At 49.8% G+C, this 21,047-nt stretch overlaps 1 protein-coding gene across 1 annotated transcript in view; it reads right to left on the reverse strand.

Annotated features, from left to right (window-relative positions):
* The window catches only part of SPATA21 (spermatogenesis associated 21), a 31,618-nt gene that overhangs the window by 363 nt on the left and 10,208 nt on the right, over positions 1-21,047 (reverse strand). Inside the window, exons 6-12 of the mRNA XM_012763082.3 lie at positions 16,601-17,073; positions 16,121-16,221; positions 13,613-13,750; positions 11,473-11,544; positions 11,239-11,356; positions 1,348-1,523; positions 322-499 (exon numbers count right to left, since the gene is read on the reverse strand). Of these exons, the coding sequence (XP_012618536.2) occupies positions 322-499; positions 1,348-1,523; positions 11,239-11,356; positions 11,473-11,544; positions 13,613-13,750; positions 16,121-16,221; positions 16,601-17,073 (1,256 nt within the window). The remainder of the gene's footprint in view (positions 1-321; positions 500-1,347; positions 1,524-11,238; positions 11,357-11,472; positions 11,545-13,612; positions 13,751-16,120; positions 16,222-16,600; positions 17,074-21,047) is intronic.

The following is a 21,047-nucleotide window of genomic DNA, read 5'->3' on the forward strand; positions in this document are numbered from 1 at the left end:
GACTTGGACAAAGGAGCTCAGAGTTAAACTCCCTGCATGGGAAAGGGGGAATAGTGCCAGCCTAAGAAAGAGACAGTGAGTGCCCATGCCACTGAGTCCTCGGCACAGGAATGCCCTAGCTTCGGTGAAACAGTCTACCTGGTTCACTGGCCCTCAGTGAAGGTTAGTTTCTTCCCCATCCATCCTCTCTTCTTCCTGGAGTGCATAGTCTCCAAGGTATCAACTCTTGGAAAGGTAGATTACCCAGACATTATGCCAGGGGCCTCTTAAGGAAGGAGGTGGAAGGGCTTGGGTTGGGGACCTTGTTCTTCAGGCACCCACCTGCTTCCTTGAGATCCTGACTGGAATAAGAGGCTACCGATGTCAGGGCCCAGGCCAGTAGGGGCGCCCTGGTCTAGCAAGTAGTGGTTGCTCTGCTTCCGTCGGGCTGTCTTCTTGTCCATCCTTGGGCAGAGTGGGATGCAGGGTACCTGGGTATAGGGGCTCTGCAGGTTGGCAGCTGGTGGAGAAGGAGGCAGGAGGGGGAGTACTCCAGAGCATGCCCAGCCTTGGGAGGCAGGCAGACCCAGGTGAAATCCTGGCTGTGCCACATAATGAGCTGGGTGGGTTTGGGCAAGTCACTTAACCTCTCCCTGAGCCTCTAAGCTGGAGAAAATAGTAGTTCCCACCTCAGTTGCTGGTGAAGATTATAGGGTAATAGATGCAAAGCACTCAGCTGAACACTGAGCACAGAATAAGGGCTGGTAACAGTTGAAAATGGAGATGTTTTGTGATGGGTCCTAGCAGAGTCTGGGAGGCACACTCTAGAAACACTACAGAGCTCCTGTCCTATCACTTAATACACAGCAGGAGCCTAATAAATGGTACCTGGGCCAGGGAGACTGGCTTGCCCAGTGGAAAGAGCATAGTTTTTAAGGTCAGACCTTGGTATAAACTCCCCTAACACAACAGCTGAGACAATTGGGCAAGTTGCTTAACCTTCATCAGTTTCAGTTTTCTCATCTGTAAATGGGGTAAAAACATGATTATGAGGATTAAATTATAGTGCATCTGCCAAGGGCCTAGCACAGTGACTGACCCCAGTGGGTGCTCAAGCAGTGAGCTGGGATTGCTAATCTCTCTGCAGTTGCACCCTTCTTACTCTTGGGACCGACCTGTTCAGGAGGCCGTTGTCACAAGGCTGGATGTGAAATAGTGATTATTAGCCCATTTATGGATATACACCGTTAAGCCCAAAGTGGGCTTAAAAAAGCCAAGCCTCTCAGCTCCTTGGGTCTGGCTGTGTAGACAGCCAGTTGAGCAAGAGAGCAGAGCTCCCAGCCCAGCCCACCATGCCCGGGGTCTCACCATAGTTCTGTTGCTTTAGTCGGCTCAGGATCCGGAGGACCCTTCGTTCTTTGACTTCCAAGCTGTCTGCCTGCTGGGGGTTGCAGGAAAGCTTCTTCCTCGACCGCAGCCGGCCTATGGCTGATTCCATCTCATGAGCCTTATAGGTGCCTTCCTTCAGCTTCTTCTGGTAGTAGCTGGGGAGGCAGTGCCCACCTAGGTCAGCCTGGCTGTTTAATTCACCCCACTCTTAAGCCCCTGTTCTGTCTGTCTAGCTCTGGAACAGGACTACAAGCTCTGCAATCTGGAGGCCTGGATTCTAGTCCCAGCTCTGCCCTTAATTTTCTGTGACCATGGGTAAGTCACTGCCTTGCTCTGGGCCTCAGTCCCCCTATGTAAAATGGGGGGATATAGTCATCTCTTCCCTGGAACTGCAAGTTTGCAAGTCATCTGACTTCTCTGAGCTTCAGGTTTCCCCTGGGTAAAATGGATCGAACAGTCCACATGCTGTAAGATTAAATAATAAGGATTAAATAAGGCCCGTCAAGCACTCAGCACAATGTCTGGCACAAAGAAAGAACATGTTACCTATAATTTGGTAACCTTGGTACATGTTACCTATAATTTTATCACTGATATTTTTACTTAGATGTGTAAGTGCTTTGTAAATCAGCTGTGCAGTTAACTCCTGCTCATCTTCTGGATTTTAGCCTAGGGAGCATCTCCTCCAGAAATTCTGTCCTCCCCTCCCTGCCAAATTAGCTAGGCTCCTGCTGTCAGCCTCCTAACAACCTGTATCTACCCCGTCATAGCCCACGACCCACTTGGTTTTCTTTTTTTTTTTTGAGACAGAGTCTCGCTGTTGCCCAGGCTAGAGTGAGTGCCATGGCGTCAGCCTAGCTCACAGCAACCTCAGACTCCTGGGCTCAAGCAATCCTACTGCCTCAGCCTCCCGAGTAGCTGGGACTACAGGCAGGCGCCACCATGCCCGGCTAATTTTTTCTATATATATTAGTTGGCCAATTAATTTCTTTCTATTTATAGTAGAGACGGGGTCTCACTCTTGCTCAGGCTGGTTTTAAACTCCTGACCTTGAGCAATCCGCCCACCTTGGCCTCCCAGAGTGCTAGGATTACAGGTGTGAGCCACCGAGCCCAGCCCCACTTGGTTTTCTTAACTCATTACTCCTTGCCTTTTCCTTCAATAGACTGCAGCACCATTCATTCAGCAGATATTCACTGAGTGTTCACCATGTGCTGACCATTCTTCTAGGTGCTTGGGCAAGAGTAGTGAAAGACATCCACACAGGTCCCTGTGCCATGGTCTCAGCCCCTCTTATTCCAGCCCAGCCGCTGCCACAGCAACCACTTCCACACAGGCTTCAACCAGCTTTGTGCAGGGCAACCCTGCAGGTCTCATCTCAGACCTGAGCCTCTTGCTTTGTGCCCTGGGGCTTCTCTGACACATGTGCAACCCAGAACCCAGTGCAGGGGAGCTAAAACACTTGTGGGGCCACCCTTGGCCAAAGGTGTCAGGTATAGAGGTATAGAGGCATTTCCCTTTCTTCCTCTTTGTTTTGTTTTGTTTTATCCCCCTGTACATTGAAGATACACTTCTGAGTCTCCTCAGAAGAGCCTGGGAGGTGCTCAACTCAGTAACACATCCTTGTATTGGCACTTCCTCCTTCACGGTTCACACTCTTTGCCTTACTCCTGCTCCCTGGAATCACTTCTCAAATCAACTACCTGGACACAGACCTAATGGAATAGTCAGACCATGAACAAATAAAGATATAATACCAGGCCTCAGCATGGTGGCTCCCGCCTGTAATCCTAGCACTCTGGGAAGATGAGACAGGAGGATCGCATGAGCTCAGGAGTTTGAGACCAGCCTGAGCAAGAGGGAGACACTGTCTGTACTAAAAATAGAAATATTAGCTGGGCGTGGTGGTGCACATCTGTAGTCCTAGCTACTCTGGAGGCTGAGACAGGATCACCTGAGCCCAGGAGTTTGAGGTTGCAGTGAGCTAAGATGATGTCACTGCATTCTAGCGTCTGCAACAGAGTGAGACTCAGTTTCAAAAAAAGGAAAATATGAACAGGAGGAGAGAAACAAAACCCATGAAATAGAACCAAATACAGTTTTGAAACATGAAAAATACAATACCTGAAACAAAATAATTCATTGGATGGGCTTTAAATCAGATTAGAGGAAGATGGTAGGAAACACCCGGGATTTACCTCCCCAGGGAGATCTGTGCTCTGATCTCTGATTGTTGCTTCATGGCACAAAGGCTCAGACAAAGAGGTGGGCAGCCACTGTTGTTGCACCTCCCCACATTGTTGCAAGAGCCTGCCCCCATTGTTGCAGGCCACTCCTCCAGCTGAAGTGACTTTAAGGTATTTAAAGGGTCATTGCCCTTTTTCTGCCCCCTTCACTTTCCTCTCTTAACACTTTGGGGAGGCAGACATTAAAGACTAGGACATTCAAAAGCAAGTGCATATATTGGGGAAAATATATATTAAATCAGATTAGAGGAAATATATTTCCTCCAGTGCCCAGGGAAAGGTCAGGCTCAGAAAAGATCTGAGAAGACCTTAAGTTTTTACCTCAGATTGATCCATGGCACAGAGACATCCTATAACAGTCAAACAATAAATAATAACAATAACAAAAAATAGCAATTCTCTCCCTGAGGAAGGGGGAGCATCAGATTTACATAGGACATTATTAGATTCAAATACTCAGTTTTCAGCTGGGCGTGGGTGGCTCATGCCTGTAATCCTAGCACTCTGGGAGGCCAAGGCAGGAGGATGGTTCAAGGTCAGGAGTTTAAAACCAGTTTGAGCAAGAGGGAGACCCCATCTCTACTAAAAATAGAAATTAATTGGCCAACTAAAGCTATATAGAAAAAATTAGCTGAGCGTGGTGGCGCGTGCCTGTAGTCCCAGCTACTTGGGAGGCTGAGACGGAAGGATTGCTTGAGCCCAGAAGTTTGAGGTTACTGTGAGCTAGGCTGACGCCACAGCACTCTAGTCCAGGCAACAGAGTGAGACTCTGTCTCAAAAAAAAAAAATCAGAGGCATTTAAAGAAACAGGAAAGTACAGCTCAAAGAAAAAAATTAATAGAGAGTGTCACTAAAAAAGGACCTGATGCTAGATCTACTGGACAAACTTTAAAATGACTGTCTGAAATGCTTGAAGAACTAAGGGAAGACGTGGAGTGTGGGGCACGGTGGCTCAGCCTGTAATCCTACTACTCTGGGAGGCTGAGGCGGGAGGATCGCTGAAGGTCAGGAGTTCAAAAGAAGCCTGAGGAAGAGCGAGATCCAGTCTCTACTAGAAATAGAAATTAATTGGCCAACTAAAAATATATAGAAAAAATTAGCCGGGCATGGTGACTCATGCCTGTAGTCCCAGCTACCCGGGAGGCTGAGGCAGGAGGATTGCTTGAGCCCAGGAGTCTGAGGTTGCTGTGAGCTAGGCTGACACCACAGCACTCTAGCCTGGGCAACAGAGTAAAGACTGTGTCTCAAAAAAAAAAAAAAAAAAAAGAGACGTGGGGAAAGTCAAGAAGACAATGTATGAACAAAATGGAAATATAAAGAAATAGAAAACTCAAAAAGAAACCAAAAAAATTCTGGAACTGAAAAGTACAATAACTGAAATGAAAAATTCACTGGAAGAGATTCAAGGCAGGTTTGAGCAGGCAGGCTAAAGAATCGGTGAACTTGAAGATAAGACAGTGAAAATGGTCAAGTCTGAGGAAGAGAATGAAAAAGACTGATGAAAGGTGAACAAAGCCTAAGGAACATGTAGGACACCTTCAAGCAGACCAACATACACATTGTGGGAGTTCCAGAAGGGGAAGAGAGAGAGAAAAGGGCAGAGAGAATATTCAAAGAAATAATGGCTGAAACTTACCAAATTTGGTAGAAGACATGAATATAAATATCTAAGAAGCTCAACAAACTCCAAGTAAGATTAACTCAATGCAACCCACTCTGAGATACATTATAATCAAACTTTAAAAAGGCAAAGACACAGAGAATCTTGAAGACAACAAGATGCATTATAGGATGTTTAGCAGCAATAAATAAATAAAAAAGAAAGCAATAAGAGAAAAGCAATGTGTCACATACAAGTGATCCTCAGTAAAATAATCAGCAGATTCCTCACCATAAACTTGGGAGGCTAGAAGCAGGGGGCTAATATATTCAAAGTGCCATAAGAAGAAAACTGTTAACTAAGAATCTTATATCTGACAAAACCGTCCATCAAGAATAAGGAAAAAATTAAGACATTCCCAAATTACAGTAGGTTTTTTTCTTAGTGTTTGTTGTACATTGAGTTTGTTTGTTTAGTGACAAGGTCTCGCTCTGTCCAGGCCAGAGTGCAGTGGTGTGATCATAGCTCACTGCAGCCTCGAACTCCTGGGCTCAAACAATCCTCCTACCTCAGCCTCCTGAGTAGCTGGGACTACAGGTGTGTGCCACCACACCTGGCTAGATTTTTATTTTTTAGAGATGGGGAGGTCTTGCTATGTTGCCCAGGCTGGTCTTGAACTCCTAGACACAAGTGATCCTCCCACCTTGACCTCTTAAAGTGCTCAGATTACAGGTGTGAGCCACTGCACCTGTCTACATTGTGGTTCTGGGGGTTTTTTTTGTTTGTTTTTTTGAAACAGAGTCTTGCTCTGTAACCTCAAACTTCTGAGCTCAAGCAATCCTCCCACCTCAGCCACCCAGAGTGCTAGATTACAGGCTCGAGACACTGCACCCAGCTGAGTTTTGGCAAATATAAAATGTCGTGTATCCATCATTAGGGTCTAATACAGAGCAGTTTATCTAAAACTCTGTGCTTGGCCTATTCATCTCTCCCTCCTTCCTAACCCCTGGCAACCACTGATCTTTCTACTGTCTCTGTAATTTTGCCTTTCTTAGAATGTTATATAGTTGCAACCTTTTCACATGGCTTCTTTCACTTAGAAATGTGCATTTAAGTTTCCTCTATGTTTTTTCATGGTCTATTAGCTCATTTCTTGTTAGTGCTGAATAATGTTCTACTGTCAGAATGTGCCACGTTTTCTTTATCTACTCACCTATTGAAGGACATCTTGGTTGCTTCCAAGTTTTGGCAATTATGAATAAAGCTGCTATAAAATCCAGGTAAAAGTTTTTGTGTATATAGATTTCCAGTCCCTTTGGGTAAATACCAAGGAGCACAATTGCTGGATCCTATGTTAAGAGTATGTTTAGTTTTGTAAGAAATTGCCGAACTGTCTCCAAAGTGGCTGTACCATTTTGCACTCCCATCAGCAATAAATAGGAATTCTTGTTGTTCCACATCCTCACCAGCATTTGACATAGTCAGTATTTTGGACTTTGCCATTCTAATAGGTGTGTAGAAGTATCTCATTGTGCCGTTATTTGGAATTCTTTAGTAACATATGATGTCATTTCAATGCTTGTCATCCATACATCCATAAATCTTGTTTAGTTAGGTATCCAGGTATTTTGCCCATGTTATTTTATTTCTTTTCTTTTTTTTTTTTTTGGAGACAGAGTCTCGCTTTGTTGCCCAGGCTAGAGTGAGTACCATGGTGTCAGCCTAGCTCACACCAACCTCAAACTCCTGGGCTCAAGCAATCCTCCTGCCTCAGCCTCATGAGTAGCTGGGACTACGGGCATGTGCGACCATGCCCGGCTATTTTTATATATATATATGTTTTTAGTTGGCCAATTAATTTATTTCTATTTTAGTAGAGACAGGGTCTCGCTCTTGGCTCAGGCTGGTTTCGAACTCCTGACTTTGAATGATCCGCCAGCCTCAGCCTCCCAGAGTGGTAGGATTATAGGTGTGAGCCACCGTGTCCGGCCTTTATTTCATTTTTTATGTTTTATGTTTTTATTTTTTGAGACAGGGTCGGTCACAGTTCAGTGCAACCATCTACTTCCAGGCTCAAGCAGTCCTTCCACCTCTACCTCCCAAATAGCTATGACTACAGGCTCTGAGGCCACAAAAACTTATCCTTAGCACAAATCAAGGAAGTGGCACTGAACTGCAATTAAAGTCATTGAATTATTGAATTCTTCAAGGCAAGTTCACTTGCACTCATAGTGGAAAAAAAAAGTCCTTGGTAAAATTTAAAATTATTAACTTTATTAATGCTTGACCCTTAAGTACACATCACTTTTATATTCTGTACTTTTTTTTTTTTTGATACAGGGTCTTGCCCTGGTCTCCCAGGCTGGAGTGCAGTGGCATCATCATAGCTCACTCAGCCTGGAACTCCTGGGCTTTAGCAAACCTCCTGCCTCAGCCTCCCACGTGGCTGGGACCATAATTGCACACCACCACACCCAGCTAATTTTTTAAATTTTTTGTAGAGACGGGTTTCACTATGTTGCCCAGGCTGGTCTTGAACTCATGGCCTCAAGCAGTCTTCCCACCTTGATCTCTCAAAATGTGGAGATTACAGGTGTAAGCCACTTCATCTGTCCTGCGTTCTGTAAAGCCCTTCTGCTGCATACCAAAGTACTGTGATTGTCTTGAGGAAAAGCACTTGCAAAATTGAGTTGTGGGCTAAACTAGCCACTTTTTTCATAGAATGCCATTTTTACTTGCAAACAGGACAAACTATAGTTATTTCTCCTTGGGTATTTGACAGATATTTTCTCAAAAATAAGTGAAGTTAGTCTATCATTTTAAGTGAAACAACTGACAGCATTTGTTGCCTATGGAACAATTTGAGCCTCTGAGTTAAAATTAACATTTTGGAAACTTAAATTCACTATAAGCATATACATATTGATACAGAGAATAGTTTCTAACAGTGAAAATGAACTATAGCAATATACAACATTTAATAATTAAAGACTCATCTGATGAGACTGGTGGTAATATTAATATTTATATATATAATAATTATAAAATGTGTCAACATTTCAAAGATACGCATATTTTCCAAATGACCACTACATAATATTACAAAAACATTCATGGGAAAAGATCCATTTAAATTGCAAGGCAGACTAATAGATTTTTTAAAATTTTTTTCTTTCTTTGAGACAGTCTTGCTCTGTCTCCCTGGGTAGAGTACAGTGGCATCATCATAGCTCCCTGCAACCTCAAACTCCTGGGCTCAAGTGATCCTCCTGTCATGGCCTCCCAAGTAGCTGGGACTACAGGCACAAGCCATCATGCCCGGCCTGACCAATAGATTTTAATTTAAAAGAATAAGAAAAGTTCATTGACATGGTTTCAGATTCCATATTGCAACCAACCTTTAAGACAATACTGCTTGTGACAGTTTGGTGAAGTATCAGAGAGAAATATCCATGTGGTACATGGCTAATGAAAAGGCTAAGATACTCCCTTTTCTAATTACATGTTATCATGAGGCAAGATTTTCTTCATACACTTCAACCAAAAAACCTATCACAACAGATGGAACGCAGAAGCAGTTATGAGAACCTAGCTGCCTTCTTTTATGCCAGACACTAAATCTCTTTAAGATTTGAAATACTATAGAACAATGCCATTCTTCTCATTAACTTTTTTGTTTGTTTTGGAAAATATAGTTTTATTTTAAATTAAAAATGTTATTTAGGTTACGCATGTAATGGGGTTATTGTTAAGTAAATTCATATCTTAAATTTTTCTCAGTTTTAAGTTCAGATATAGAAAATATTGATAAATGCTCCTTGGAGTCCTCAATTATTTTTAAGAGAGTAAAGGGTTAGTCTTGAGACCAAAAAGTTTGAAAACTGCTACTTTGTAGGAACTCTTGCCCATGTGTCCTAGGAGACATATATGAGAATATCTGCATCGTGTACCATGCTGGAAACTGAACATAGCCCTAAAGTCCGTCTGCAGAACAAATAATATATTGTGATACAGTCATACTACATAATAGTCTGTAGCACTGAAAATGATCAGTGATCTCCAGCTGCTACCCACAAAAACATGGATGAATCGTCAAAACACAATGTCGAGGACAAAAAGCAAGTAACAGAAGGCTTGAAGTATGATTCCACTCATATACAGTTCAAAAACATGGAAAACTTAACAGTAAATTATTCAGGAATGCAAACAAATGTGAGTAAAAAACAAAATGCGCCACTACACATCCCACCAGAATGACTAAAATTAGGCCGGATGCTGCAGCTCACGCATGTAATTCCAGCACTTTGGGAGGATGAGGCAGGAGGATGGCTTGAGGGCAGGAGTTTGAGACCTGCTTGAGCAAGATAACAAGACCTCATCTCCACGAAATATAGAAAAATCAGCCTGACATAATGGCTCACACCTGTAGTTCTAGCTACTTGGGAGGCTGAAGGATGGCTTGAGCCCAGGAGTTCCAGGCTGCAGTTTGCTATGATGACACCACTGTACCCCAGGCTGGGTGACAGAGTGAGAGCCTGTCTCAAAAAATAAAAAAAATTAAAAGAATGACTAAAATTTGAAAAACTAACAGCACCAAATTTGAACAAGATGTTTAGTAACTGGAACAGCCATATGTTGTTGGTGGGACTGTAAAATGGTACAACCATTTAGAAAAAGGGCTAGCAGGGCTAGCAGTTTCTTATAACTAAACAAACACACCTACCCTATGACCCAGGTTCAATTTTGTGAGTTACCCTTGTATCTGTCCTCTGTCACTTGCATTGAAGAGTCAAGGAAATATGTCTCCATTTTACAGATGAAGAAACTGAGGCTTGAGAGAAGGTGACTTGCCCAAAGCTACAGGACTAGTAAGAGGCACAGGCAGAGCTCCAAATTCTTTCTTCCTCCCACCAGATCCCAGGGTTTTCTCTAACACAGTTTCAAAAATGGTGCAGAGCAGGCCGGGCGCGGTGGCTCACGCCTGTAATCCTAGCACTCTGGGAGGCCGAGGCGGGCGGATTGCTCAAGGTCAGGAGTTCAAAACCAGCCTGAGCGAGACCCCGTCTCTACCATAAAAATAGAAGGAAATTAATTGGCCAACTAATATATATATAAAAATCAGCCGGGCATGGTGGCTTGTGCCTGTAGTCCCAGCTACTCGGGAGGCTGAGGCAGGAGGATCGCTTGAGCCCAGGAGTTTGAGGTTGCTGTGAGCTAGGCTGATGCCACGGCACTCACTCTAGCCTAGGCAAGAAAGCGAGACTCTGTCTCAAAAAAAAAAAAAAAAAAAAAAAAAAATGGTGCAGAGCAATCAACAAAGTGCCTTTGCATTCTGATCTCGTTTGACCCTCACAACCACCTGTGTTGGAAGCTAGCAGTTACAGAGCAGCAAGTATCAAAATATGTTTATTTCAAAGGCAAGAAATGGAGGCTAGGGGGTCCTCCGAGGCCTGAAACTGCTGGTTGGAGATCAGCTGGGCTATGCAGCCTTCACCTTTTGCTCTAGCACTGGAATGTGCGTGTTGTTTGCACCAGTGGCCATCTCCTTCTTAGATGAACAACTGCCTACCCCTACTACCTACCCTCCATACCCTGGAGACATAGGAAGCTTTTGTCTTCTGGCCCCAGGCAGGGTCCATCACATTCCTTTTCTGGAATTGCTAGTTGAGTACTACTGGAAAGAATTCTTGCTGCTGAGGTTGCTGAAGTAGGGGGGTGTGAGTGTGGGGCTGCATGCAGGTTGCCATCCCTCCCCCGAGGGGAGAGCCCAGCTGAGCTCCAAGCCAGTGCACAGAAATGGACAGATAAAGCCTTACTGGTATTATTTGGTCTCCTGGATCTAGCCATTCCTGAGACCCTGACCAGTTATTTGAACCCATACATTCCCCTTTGCTTAAACCGTTCTTATTTGGGTTTCTTTCACTCGTGACAGAGTCCTAACTACCAAAAGTTCTCAGCTGCGAAAGTGCTAGGTGCCACCTCAGTGTCCTTAACCCTCTACCCCAACAAGCCAGCCCCACTCACTTTGTGATTTCCTCTAAGGCTGCCTCCGGTAAAGCCAGCATCTCCACCAGCAGGGACAGGATCTCGAAGAGTAGAGTGTGGGGGTTTGGGGGAGCCATGTCCATCAGGGCATTCTGTTCTGGGGACATGGGATGGTGGCTGCCATTACCATTTGGTGGTCCTGAATCATCTCCCCCTCCCAGCCACCTGGCCCCCACCTCCAGCTCTGACTGCCCCGGGCTCATCCCTGCTCACCCATGGAGCAGAAGAAGCGCTTGGTGTCTGTCATCACAGCCAAGAAGTCTCTGAAGTCCACACGACCATCTCCTGTGGAGCCAGAGGAGTAACCCAGTGGGCAGGGGCCTGCAGCCTAGGCATGCTTATTAGCAGTTACCCATTGGGTCTGATTATAAAAGTAATGCATATTCAATGGGGAAAATGTGGGGCACCCAAGAAAGTAGAAGGCAAACATTCAAATCTCCTGGGTTAGAAGCTGTGGAAACTTCCATCCTGGAGGCAGTTGCCTGGGTTCATATCCCAGGTCCACCACTGACCATCTGTGTGGCCTTGGCAAATTCTCTCCCCGCACTAAGCTTTAGATTTTTCATCTATGGGGTGAGGATAATCATAATAGCTACCTCATGGGAGATATTAGTAAAATGAGTCAAAGCGTGTAGAACAGTGCCATGCATGTAATACATGCCCACTAAATGCCAGTGACTAGTATTCTTATGTGCTTGTCACTACACAGTAACACGTACCCACAAGTGTCCCACCTTGGCCTTGAAGGCCCTGCAGGATCTGCCTGTTACCTGTCTCCAGCCTCACCTTGTGCCAAGCTCGCCCAGCACCAACCTGCTTTCCTACCTGGGGCCACATTCTTCCCTGCTCAGGGCCTTTGCACATGCTGCTTCCTCTTCCTGGAATTCTCTCCACCACCCTCCAGCTCTCTGACTTAGTAAACACCCTATATGTGCTTCCACTTGACCATCCCTTCCTCAGAAATCTACCAGACCAGGTCAGACCCCCGTCAAACACTCTCATGCAAACCCGGTATTTCAACCACATGGTTGTAAGATCTGGGATGTAACGGAGATTCTGGGTGGCAGGGACTGGGGCTGTCTTGTTTTGCATTGTGTCCTCAGGGCTTAAGACAGGTAGGTGCTTAGTAGATGTTCTCTGAACTGCTTGACAAGTGAATAAATGGTCTCTACTTCTTAAAGCAGCCATATGGGGGTGTCTAATACTCTTATCCCCATGTCCCAGGTGAGGCCAGAGGCACAGAGAAAAGAAGGCTGTTGCTTAGGGCTCTCGGGGCAGAGCGGGAGTCAATTCCTGACTTGTGCAGTGATGGAGGGAGCAGAGTCATGACACCTGGTGTCAGGAGCCCAGGCCCCGTGCAGGTCTGCTCCCATGCCCACGTCATTCCCCACATCTAGCCACAGCAAACCCCACGTGATTCCCCTCACCCTGCACTCTCTTCCCTTTGTACAGGCTGTATCTGCTGCCAGGAATGCCCTTCTTCCTTCTTCTCTCCCTGCCTGCCTCCTGCCTCCTGCTTCATCATTCACGACTTGGCCCAAGCATCACCTCCTCCAGGAAGCTTTCCTTCCTGACCTCTTCCCCCAAGCCACTTTAAATGCTGCTTCCATTGGTGCCTCTCACTTCTGTGCTGGCCCCTCCCCTATGGCAGTAACCGTTTCTGTGAGACTCTCAAGGACAGGGTCTCACGGTTTTACACATCTCTTTTTTTAACTGCTCAGCCTTTGCAAGGACACGCATCTCTCTCCTTGGTGTCCTACACAGGGATGGGCAGGGTAAATGTTGGATAAATAATACTAGCAGCTAATGTCTCCTGGGCACATCCTGTGCACCAGGCGCTGTGCTCAAGGCTTCGCCTGGATTATCTCATTTCATCTTCTCAGCAGCCTGGTGAGATGGGTGCTGTTATCAGACCCACTTTACAGATGGAGAAACTGAGGCTTGCTGAACTTCAGTGACCTGTCCAAGGTCGTACAGCTGGTGCAATGAGTGACTGAGGCATGGCGGAACGTCCAGTGAAGCATGCATGAGAGCCTGAAGGGAAGGGAATCTCCGAGGTCACCCACACCTCGGGGTCAGGAGGTAGGTCTCTGTCATCTCTGGGTCCCCAGAAGCTAGCACTGAGTAGGTGCTCGGGAGCATTAACTCCTGGAGGCAGGACCAGTTACACATTATTTGTGAGACCCGGTGCAGAATGGAAATGCAGGGTGGGGCTCCCTTGTTCAGAAATTACTGAGAATTTCTGGACTGTGACCACAGAGCATTAAACCAAGCACAGGACCCTTTAAGCGCAGAGCCCCATGAGGCTGCACAGGTCTCACGCCAGGGAGCCCCTCCCCTCGCTACTCCTCACCATTGACATCAGCACTCATCAGGGCGTCCTCCACCTGCGCAGGAGTCAGCGAGAAGCCCACGAGGAGCAGGATGTTCTTCAGGCTCTGCGCGTCCACCTCGCCGGCGCCATCGAAGATGTCGAAGTAACTGCGGAAGGCTGTGGGGAGGGCGGGGTTGGGTGGCATGGGAGCATTTCTTCTTTTCCCCATCCATCCCAGGCTCCCGACCACCCTCCTGCCCAGCGTCCTCTCCCACCGTGGCTGGGTGGAGGGACAAAGATCACTAAAAGAGCGGAAGTAAAGGGGTGTGCTCCCCCCCACTCACCTCGCTCTCGGTGCCGAGGCCAGGCCAAGCGTCCGGCTGGGATGGCAGAGCTAAGCTAATGGCAGCCTCTGCTGGGCACCAGGAGCACGCCCACTTTGGGGCACCCTACTAAGTGCCAGGCACTGGGCTAAGCTCTTTATAGCCATGTTCTCATTTAATCCGTACAACATCCTTGTAGGAGTAGAATGCTTTTTCCCTTTGTAAAGATGGGGAAACTGAGGCTTACAGGTTGCATGACCAGACACATCTTTTTAGAGAGGAGGCTCTTGCTATGTTGCCCAAGCTGGCTTCAAACTCCTGGGCTCAAGCGATCCTCCTGCCTCAGCCTCCCGACTATCTGGCACTAACAGGCATGTGCCACCACACCCGGCTCCAGACAGGTCTTTCTGACTAAGTCCGTGCCCTGGACCTTGGAATCTGCAGTCACTTATCTGGATGGACTTGGCTTCTGGGATAGCCTCAGGTGTCTGGACCAGAGCAAAGGACAGGAAAGATGGCGAGAAAGTCCCAGAGGACGCCAACTGATACAAAAGCTGCGTCCTAGTCATAACGTGTGGTGTCTGGTTTCTCAGCCACGGCAAAATCTGAGTCAGAGTCAACAGAGCCTAGTGGCTGGCTCTGCCATTTAATAAGCTGGGTTGCTGTTAGGTGCTGGTTTGTGTCCCTGCAAAATTCTTATGTTGAAGCCCCAACTCCCAGCACCTCAGAATATGAGTGTATTTGGAGATAGGACCTTTAAAGAGGTGATTAGTTAAAATGAGGCTGCTAGGGTGGGCCCTAATCCAACCCGACTGGTGTCCCTATACAAACAGGACATCTGCACACACGGAGATGCCAGGGGTGCATGTGCACAGGGGAACGGCCACGTGAGGACGCAGGGAGAAGGTGGCCGTCGCAAGCCAAGGGGAGAGGCCTGGGGAGACACCAGCCCTGCTGCCACCTTGGTCTTGGACTCCAGCCTCCAGGACTGTGAGGAAATAGATGTCTGTTGTTTCAGCCACCCAGCCTGTGGTACATTGTTGTGGCAGCCTGAGCAACTGAGACGGTTGCCATGGGCAAGCCACTGCGCTTCTCTGAGCCTCCGTTTCTGCACACGTACGATGGCGTGACGCCAGTGCACCCGCTCAGAGCTGTGGTATGGATTTGGGGCCTGGCACACACAGCAGACTCTACATCCGTGGGCTCTGGTGAACAACGCTGACCGTGGGGAAGGGGCAGGCCTGGCGTCAGGGCTGGGGCAAGGAGTGACCGCCATAGGCAGGCACACCGCAAAAGGAAAAACCCAGAACTCTCAAGCAGATGTGGTCGCTCGGAATGCCTGGAAGTTTAAGCCGTCGGAGGAAGGCAGTCAGCTCTTGCCTCACCAGACGGGGGTTGGTAGCCGTGGCAGGAACCCTGAGTCTGAGTCACAGTGGCATGTTGTTCACCACTTGCTCAAGGAGGCGGGGCCCTGGTGCTGTGTGTAGGATGGTGGCTGGGCAGTTTTAATGCTGAAAGGAGGGAACTTCAAGGACAAGGTCACAGGGAGCCAGAGAAGCCGTGGGAAGGGGCCGCTGTGGCCAAGATAGTTGGGTGAGGAGCAGGGGTGGAAGGAGGACATACATGATTGTTCTAGGGCTAGGGTGTTGGAGTGGGGTCACAAGGCCCGCCCCAGGACAATGGAGGGCAAAGAGCACAGCATGTCACCTAGGGGATGCTCAGAACTTTTAAACTTTTTGGTAGAGGTGGGATATGATAGGAGTGGGACGTGCCCAAGGTGGTGGCCTTGTTAAATAGTGAGGGACTGTCTGGGATGGGCAGGGGGCCTTGGGGCCCTGCCTCCCATCGAGTCTGCCTTATCTAAAGAGGACCAATAAAGGGGGCTTGGGTGGAGGGAGGCAGAAACACCTCCAAACCCCAGAGCCCTTTCCAGGGCTCCTGTCACTCAGAGAGGCAACTCTGGAGCGGGAAGGACACTGGACCTCGGAGCAGAGGAGACAGCATGGGCTCTGGCTCCCCCACCCAGTGCCCTGTGAGCTTGGGCCAACCTCCTGCCCTGTACTGTCCCCCAGGGCCAAATGCAGACAACCCCCGCTAGGTCCCACACACAGGGCCGTGGTGGGCACCGGGGCAGCTGATCTGTGTGATACCCCAGCCCACCCTACTCCAGGCCACCCCAGAGGGCTGAGGGTTCTGCCTGTGCAGGGGGCCTCCCTGCCCTCACCTTCCTCTTGCCTCAGGGTGAGGTGCTCCTCGCACCTGTCCTCCCACCTGTCCTCCCAGCTCTGGTACAACTTCAGCAGGCTGCGCTCTTCTGACTCCTGCCTGCAGAGGACAGAAGCGGGGCCGGGGCAACGTCCAGCCACGCAGCCCTGCCCACAGCTGCCACCCATGGCGGGGACGGTGAAGGGGAGACTGCTGCAGGAGGTCGTGGGGTGAATTGGGGGTCCCCAGAGGCCAAGAGTGACAGGAAAAGAGAGTGACCCAGAGAAGGAGTGAGGCAGAGCAGAAGGGGGACTAGAGGAGAGACCCAGGGGTCAGAAATGAGAGAGGGGACAGAGACAGGGGAGACACAGAGACGCAGAGCTGGGACATGCAGAGAGCGGGACAGGCAGGTGCAGTGCCAGGGACGAGAGTCTGGGACAAGGCTCTGGTCTTGGGGAGCCTTTCAGGGGCAGGTGGGTGAGCGGGGCGCGGCGCCTACCGTGCTTTGGTGTAGCCCAGGCTCCTCTCGCTGCTGTGGCACAAGAGTTCCGTCCTTCTCCAGCGCAGGTCCAGGAGAGGGATGGACAGTACCGTGCCAGGCGCTGAGGCTGGGACCGGGGCTCCCACGGGGGCAGGGACTGGCCCGGGTGCTGGCGTCCGAGCCCACGGCGGGGCAGTGGCAGGGGCCGAGGGGGGCGTCTGAGGCAGGGTCAGAGGGAGGCTCGGGGCTGAGTTGCCGATGGGGGCTGCGGTGGGCCCGGGGGTCAGGGTCCTGGGGGACTTGCGGGATGGTGAGGTCCGGGCCTTCGAGGCCCTCCGATGGGTGGCCTCCGCCGCCTCCACCTCCAGCAAGCACTTCATGAAGCCCTGCCGGAGGCTGCTGAGGTTCTGCGTCGCTGTGGCCACCATGGGCTCCTGAGGCTGCTTCTGTGCACGGTCCAGCTCCCTCCTTTCTCCAGCATCCCTCACCTCCTGGGGACGGGGGAGGGCAATCCGGGAGGCCAGCAGCCAGCTGGGCTTCAGCAGAGCTTCTTCCTGCCACCCACTCTCTGGGGATCCTCGAACTGCCTCCTGCTCTCTGAGCCCTTAGAGGATGTACCCCACATCTCACATGCATCTCACTGGGCTCCCACCCTGTGTCCTCCCCGACACTTGACCTGGCACCTCCCAGCTCTGTGCGCTGAGGTCTTGAGTGAGCCACTCCTGGTCCCACCACTTGACCTGTTCATGCCCGTTGTCTGCCTGCCTGACCAGAAAGCAAGCACCACGAGGACAGGGCGTTGTCTGCAGCTTTTATCCACATATGCCCAGCAACCAGCACATGGCAGGCGCTCAGTAAACCCCTTTCCTTCATTCAGCAAACCCAGCCCCTCCTGCATCTGTTCCCTCCCGTGAGAAGAATGGGCTGTCCCCCACCTGCCTGTGACTAGGCCAGGTCTTTCTCCCAATCAAAGACGCTGCTCTTGCCATACTCTCTCTCTTCCTCAAGTATCAGCTTTACTTTCTCCACCAGATCACTCCCAGCACATGTCACTATATTGCCTTCCTTCTTTAAAAACAAAACAAAAAACCTTCCTGACACCAAAGCCCTCGAGAAATTCCTTGAAAGAGCTGGCTGTTCTCTGTCTCCACTTCCTTCCCTCCCATCTCCGATCAGGCTTCTGCCCACCACTGCCCACAGCTGTTCTGGCCAGGGCTGCGGGCAGATCTCTGCCCTCGTCTGAGCCGGCTCCTCGGCAGCGTTAGGCATAGATGACCACTCTGTCCTTCTGGAAACCCACCCTCGACGGCCACTCCCTGGTCTGCCTCAGGGGCTCCTCCTCACTCTTGCTCTCAATGCCACGGAGCCCCAGACACTTGTCCTCACCCTGCTCCCTGCTCCGTATCCACTCCCCGCCCCAGACGCCGTCCTCCTACCCATGACTCCACTTTCCCCACATTTCCGTGTCCTTCCTAACACCAGCCATCCTCCTTGGGTATCTAGAACAGACCCAAACCCTGGGTTCTTTCCACCTGCTGCCTCCCTAGGTTACTGTCTCAGTTAATGACACCACTTGTCCTCGGGCCCCAGACTAGAGTCCTGTTTTGCTTTTCCAACTTTTTTTTTTTTTGAAACTGAGTCTTGCTTTGTTGCCCAGGCTAGAGAGAGTGCCGTGGCGTCAGCCTAGCTCACAGCAACCTCAGACTCCTGGGCTCAAGTGATCCTCCTGCCTCAGCCTCCCGAGTAGCTGGGACTACAGGCATGCACCACCATGCCTAGCTAATTATATATATATTAGTTGGCCAATTAATTATATATATATTAGTTGGCCAATTAATTTCTTTCTATTTATAGTAGAGATGGGGTCTCGCTCTTGCTCAGGCTGGTTTTGAACTCCTGACCTTGAGCAATCCTCCTGCCTCGGCCTCCCAGAGTGCTAGGATTACAGGTGTGAGCCACTGCGCCCGGCCTAATTGTAATTTTTTGAGGCACTGCCATACTGTTTTCCGCCACATTCCCACCAGCAGTGCACAGGGTTCCGACTTCCCCACGGCCTCGCCGGCAAGCGGAGCACACAAGACAAGACTCCATCTGGCCCAGGCAGTTTTCCTGAGCCTTGGGGGACCGGCTCACACTGAATCCAAGGCCTCCGTTGTCCCTTGCTGCCTATCTGTAAGTAACAAACCCGAGTCAGGTGACCTGTGAGTGGGGTGCTCTGCCTCACTGGACTCAGACAAGCTGGTGGCCAGTGCAGTGACCCTGCTTCACATCCTGGAGGCTTCCTGTGAGGGCCCGGCCACGCTTTCCTGCTGCCAGGCCATCACAGGAAGACAAGCGCGGCTGTAAGTCCGCACTTACAGACAAGTGGGGCTACGAGTCCCTTACAGCCGGCATCCTTGTCCCACGAGGCCCGTCTTTCCATCGTTACCCCTTGCTCCGTGTCCACTCCCACCTCTGTACCTTTGCTAGTGCTGGGCCTGCTGCCCGGGTGCCCTTTCGCCTTCCCGGCTCTGTCCATATTCCACCCCTCACGTGGCCTGACAGCAGCCCCCTCTCTCCGGAAGCCGGCCTGACGGCGTCAGGGCTCCTTCCCTGAATGCGCCTGTGGACTTGCCCGTCCAGGACCGCTCGTCTCTTCTGGTCCTGCCAGTTCAGCATGTCCTTAGGAGCAGGGAGCTGGCCCCTGCTTTCCTTGCCCCAGCCCTCGCAGCACAGGGCCGGGCACGCCGCAGACACTCAGAACATACTGTGGAATCAGTTGTGCACCCCCTTCCTCCCCCACCTTCTCCAGCCCAGGCTGTGCAGGTGGCAGGCAGCCGGAAGAGGAGATACACACACAAGGAACATTCCCTATTTCTCATCTGACTTCTCGTCAGTGCAGAGAGGTGCCTCATATCATTCCCATCCATCCGTCTAGTCACAGATTCCTATGAGCCCACACTCTGTGCCTTGTTTTAGGCAGAGTGGTGAATAAAATAGAGTGGCTGCTCATGGAGTTTTATGCTCTAGATTATGAATAATCAGCAAATTAAGAAGATAATGTCAGATGGAGAAAGTATTATCAAGACAATAAAACACTCTGTGACAGAGTGATATGGCTGACAGGCTATTTGGGATCAGGTGGTCAGGAAAGGCCTTGCTCAGAAAGTGACATTTAAGTTGAAACCTGAATGACTCCAGAGTCCGCCACGAGAATGTCTCTGGGGAGTATTTCAGGCGCGGGGTAGCACGTGCAAAGGCCCTGAGGTGGGAACAAGCTGATCATATTCAAGGGCTGGGGTCAGGGTAGAATGGCTAGACGTAAGGCCGGGTGAGCCTTGGTGAAGATTTGGACCTTATTCTAAGAGGATGAGGCTTGGAGCAGGCTGATGGGAGAGGGGGTGGGGAAGGGATGGATTCAGGATTTAGTTTGTAGGTAGCGCCAGCACAGCTTGTTGATGCTTTGGGCACCATGGGACTGCAGAAGGGACAAGGGGAATTGGAAGTGATTTTGAGTTGCTCGGCATGAGCCCCTGGGTGAAAGGCAGTGTCACCTGCTGAGATGAGGGAGACTAGGCTCTGGTCATGTTTGAGAAGGGACTTAGCCAGTCAGGTGGAATTCAGTTCGGCAGTTGCATCTATGAGCCTGGGATTTAAAGGCCCTGTCTGGCCTGGAGATATGGGTTTGGGACTGATCAGAGAGGTTGACTGGGATCACCCAGGGAGGGAGTGGAGATGTGAGAGGGGGTGGAGAGGGGGTGGAGTGCTGAGGGCAGAGAAGGGGAGGAGGAAGCAGGGAGGAGACTGGGGAGCATCGAAACAGGAGGGGAACTGAGGGTGAGGCTGCCCTGGAGCCTGGAGAAGCCAGCAGGGAGGAGGGGGAGGGAGGGAGCCGCTGTGTCCCCAGGGTTTTGAGGCAGGCTCTGTAAGGACTATGCTACTCTGTTTGATTTAGCCAAATGGAGATCCTTGAGACCTCAGTAAGAAGTCTCATGTTGGGAGGGGCTGGGGAAAGACAAGTGCATGGAGCCAGTTGGGGGATGACTCTGGGAGGGTTGTGCTGTGAAAGGGAGCAAAGGGGGGTTATGGGCAGGGGAGGGGCTGGTGTTTGGCTTTGAATATGGCACATACTGACCCATGTGGGTGCCGATAGGAATGATCCTGTAGAAATGGGGAGATTCGTCATGTGTGGGGGGTGGGACCTAATCAGTAAGCGGGACCCCTCTGCACAGCTTCCATCGTAGCCAAGTAAAGGCGGGAAGGGCAGTGGATTTGGGGTGCTTTTCTCATCTGATGCATCTCCTGTTTCAGTGACAGATGAGGCAAGATGCAGGGCATGGGGGGGCATCCTGGAGCAGAGGGGGCCGGTGGAGTGGCAGGGAGCAGCAAGGATTGCCAGGAGCATCTGACATGGATGGTCACTGCCATGTGACCATCTGCAACTGCCATGTGACTTCTGCAACTGTGCTGAGCTGCTCCAGTGCAG

The sequence above is a fragment of the Microcebus murinus genome, chromosome 2 (assembly GCF_040939455.1).
Source record: "Microcebus murinus isolate Inina chromosome 2, M.murinus_Inina_mat1.0, whole genome shotgun sequence".
In the NCBI taxonomy this organism is placed as follows: Eukaryota; Metazoa; Chordata; class Mammalia; order Primates; family Cheirogaleidae; genus Microcebus; species Microcebus murinus.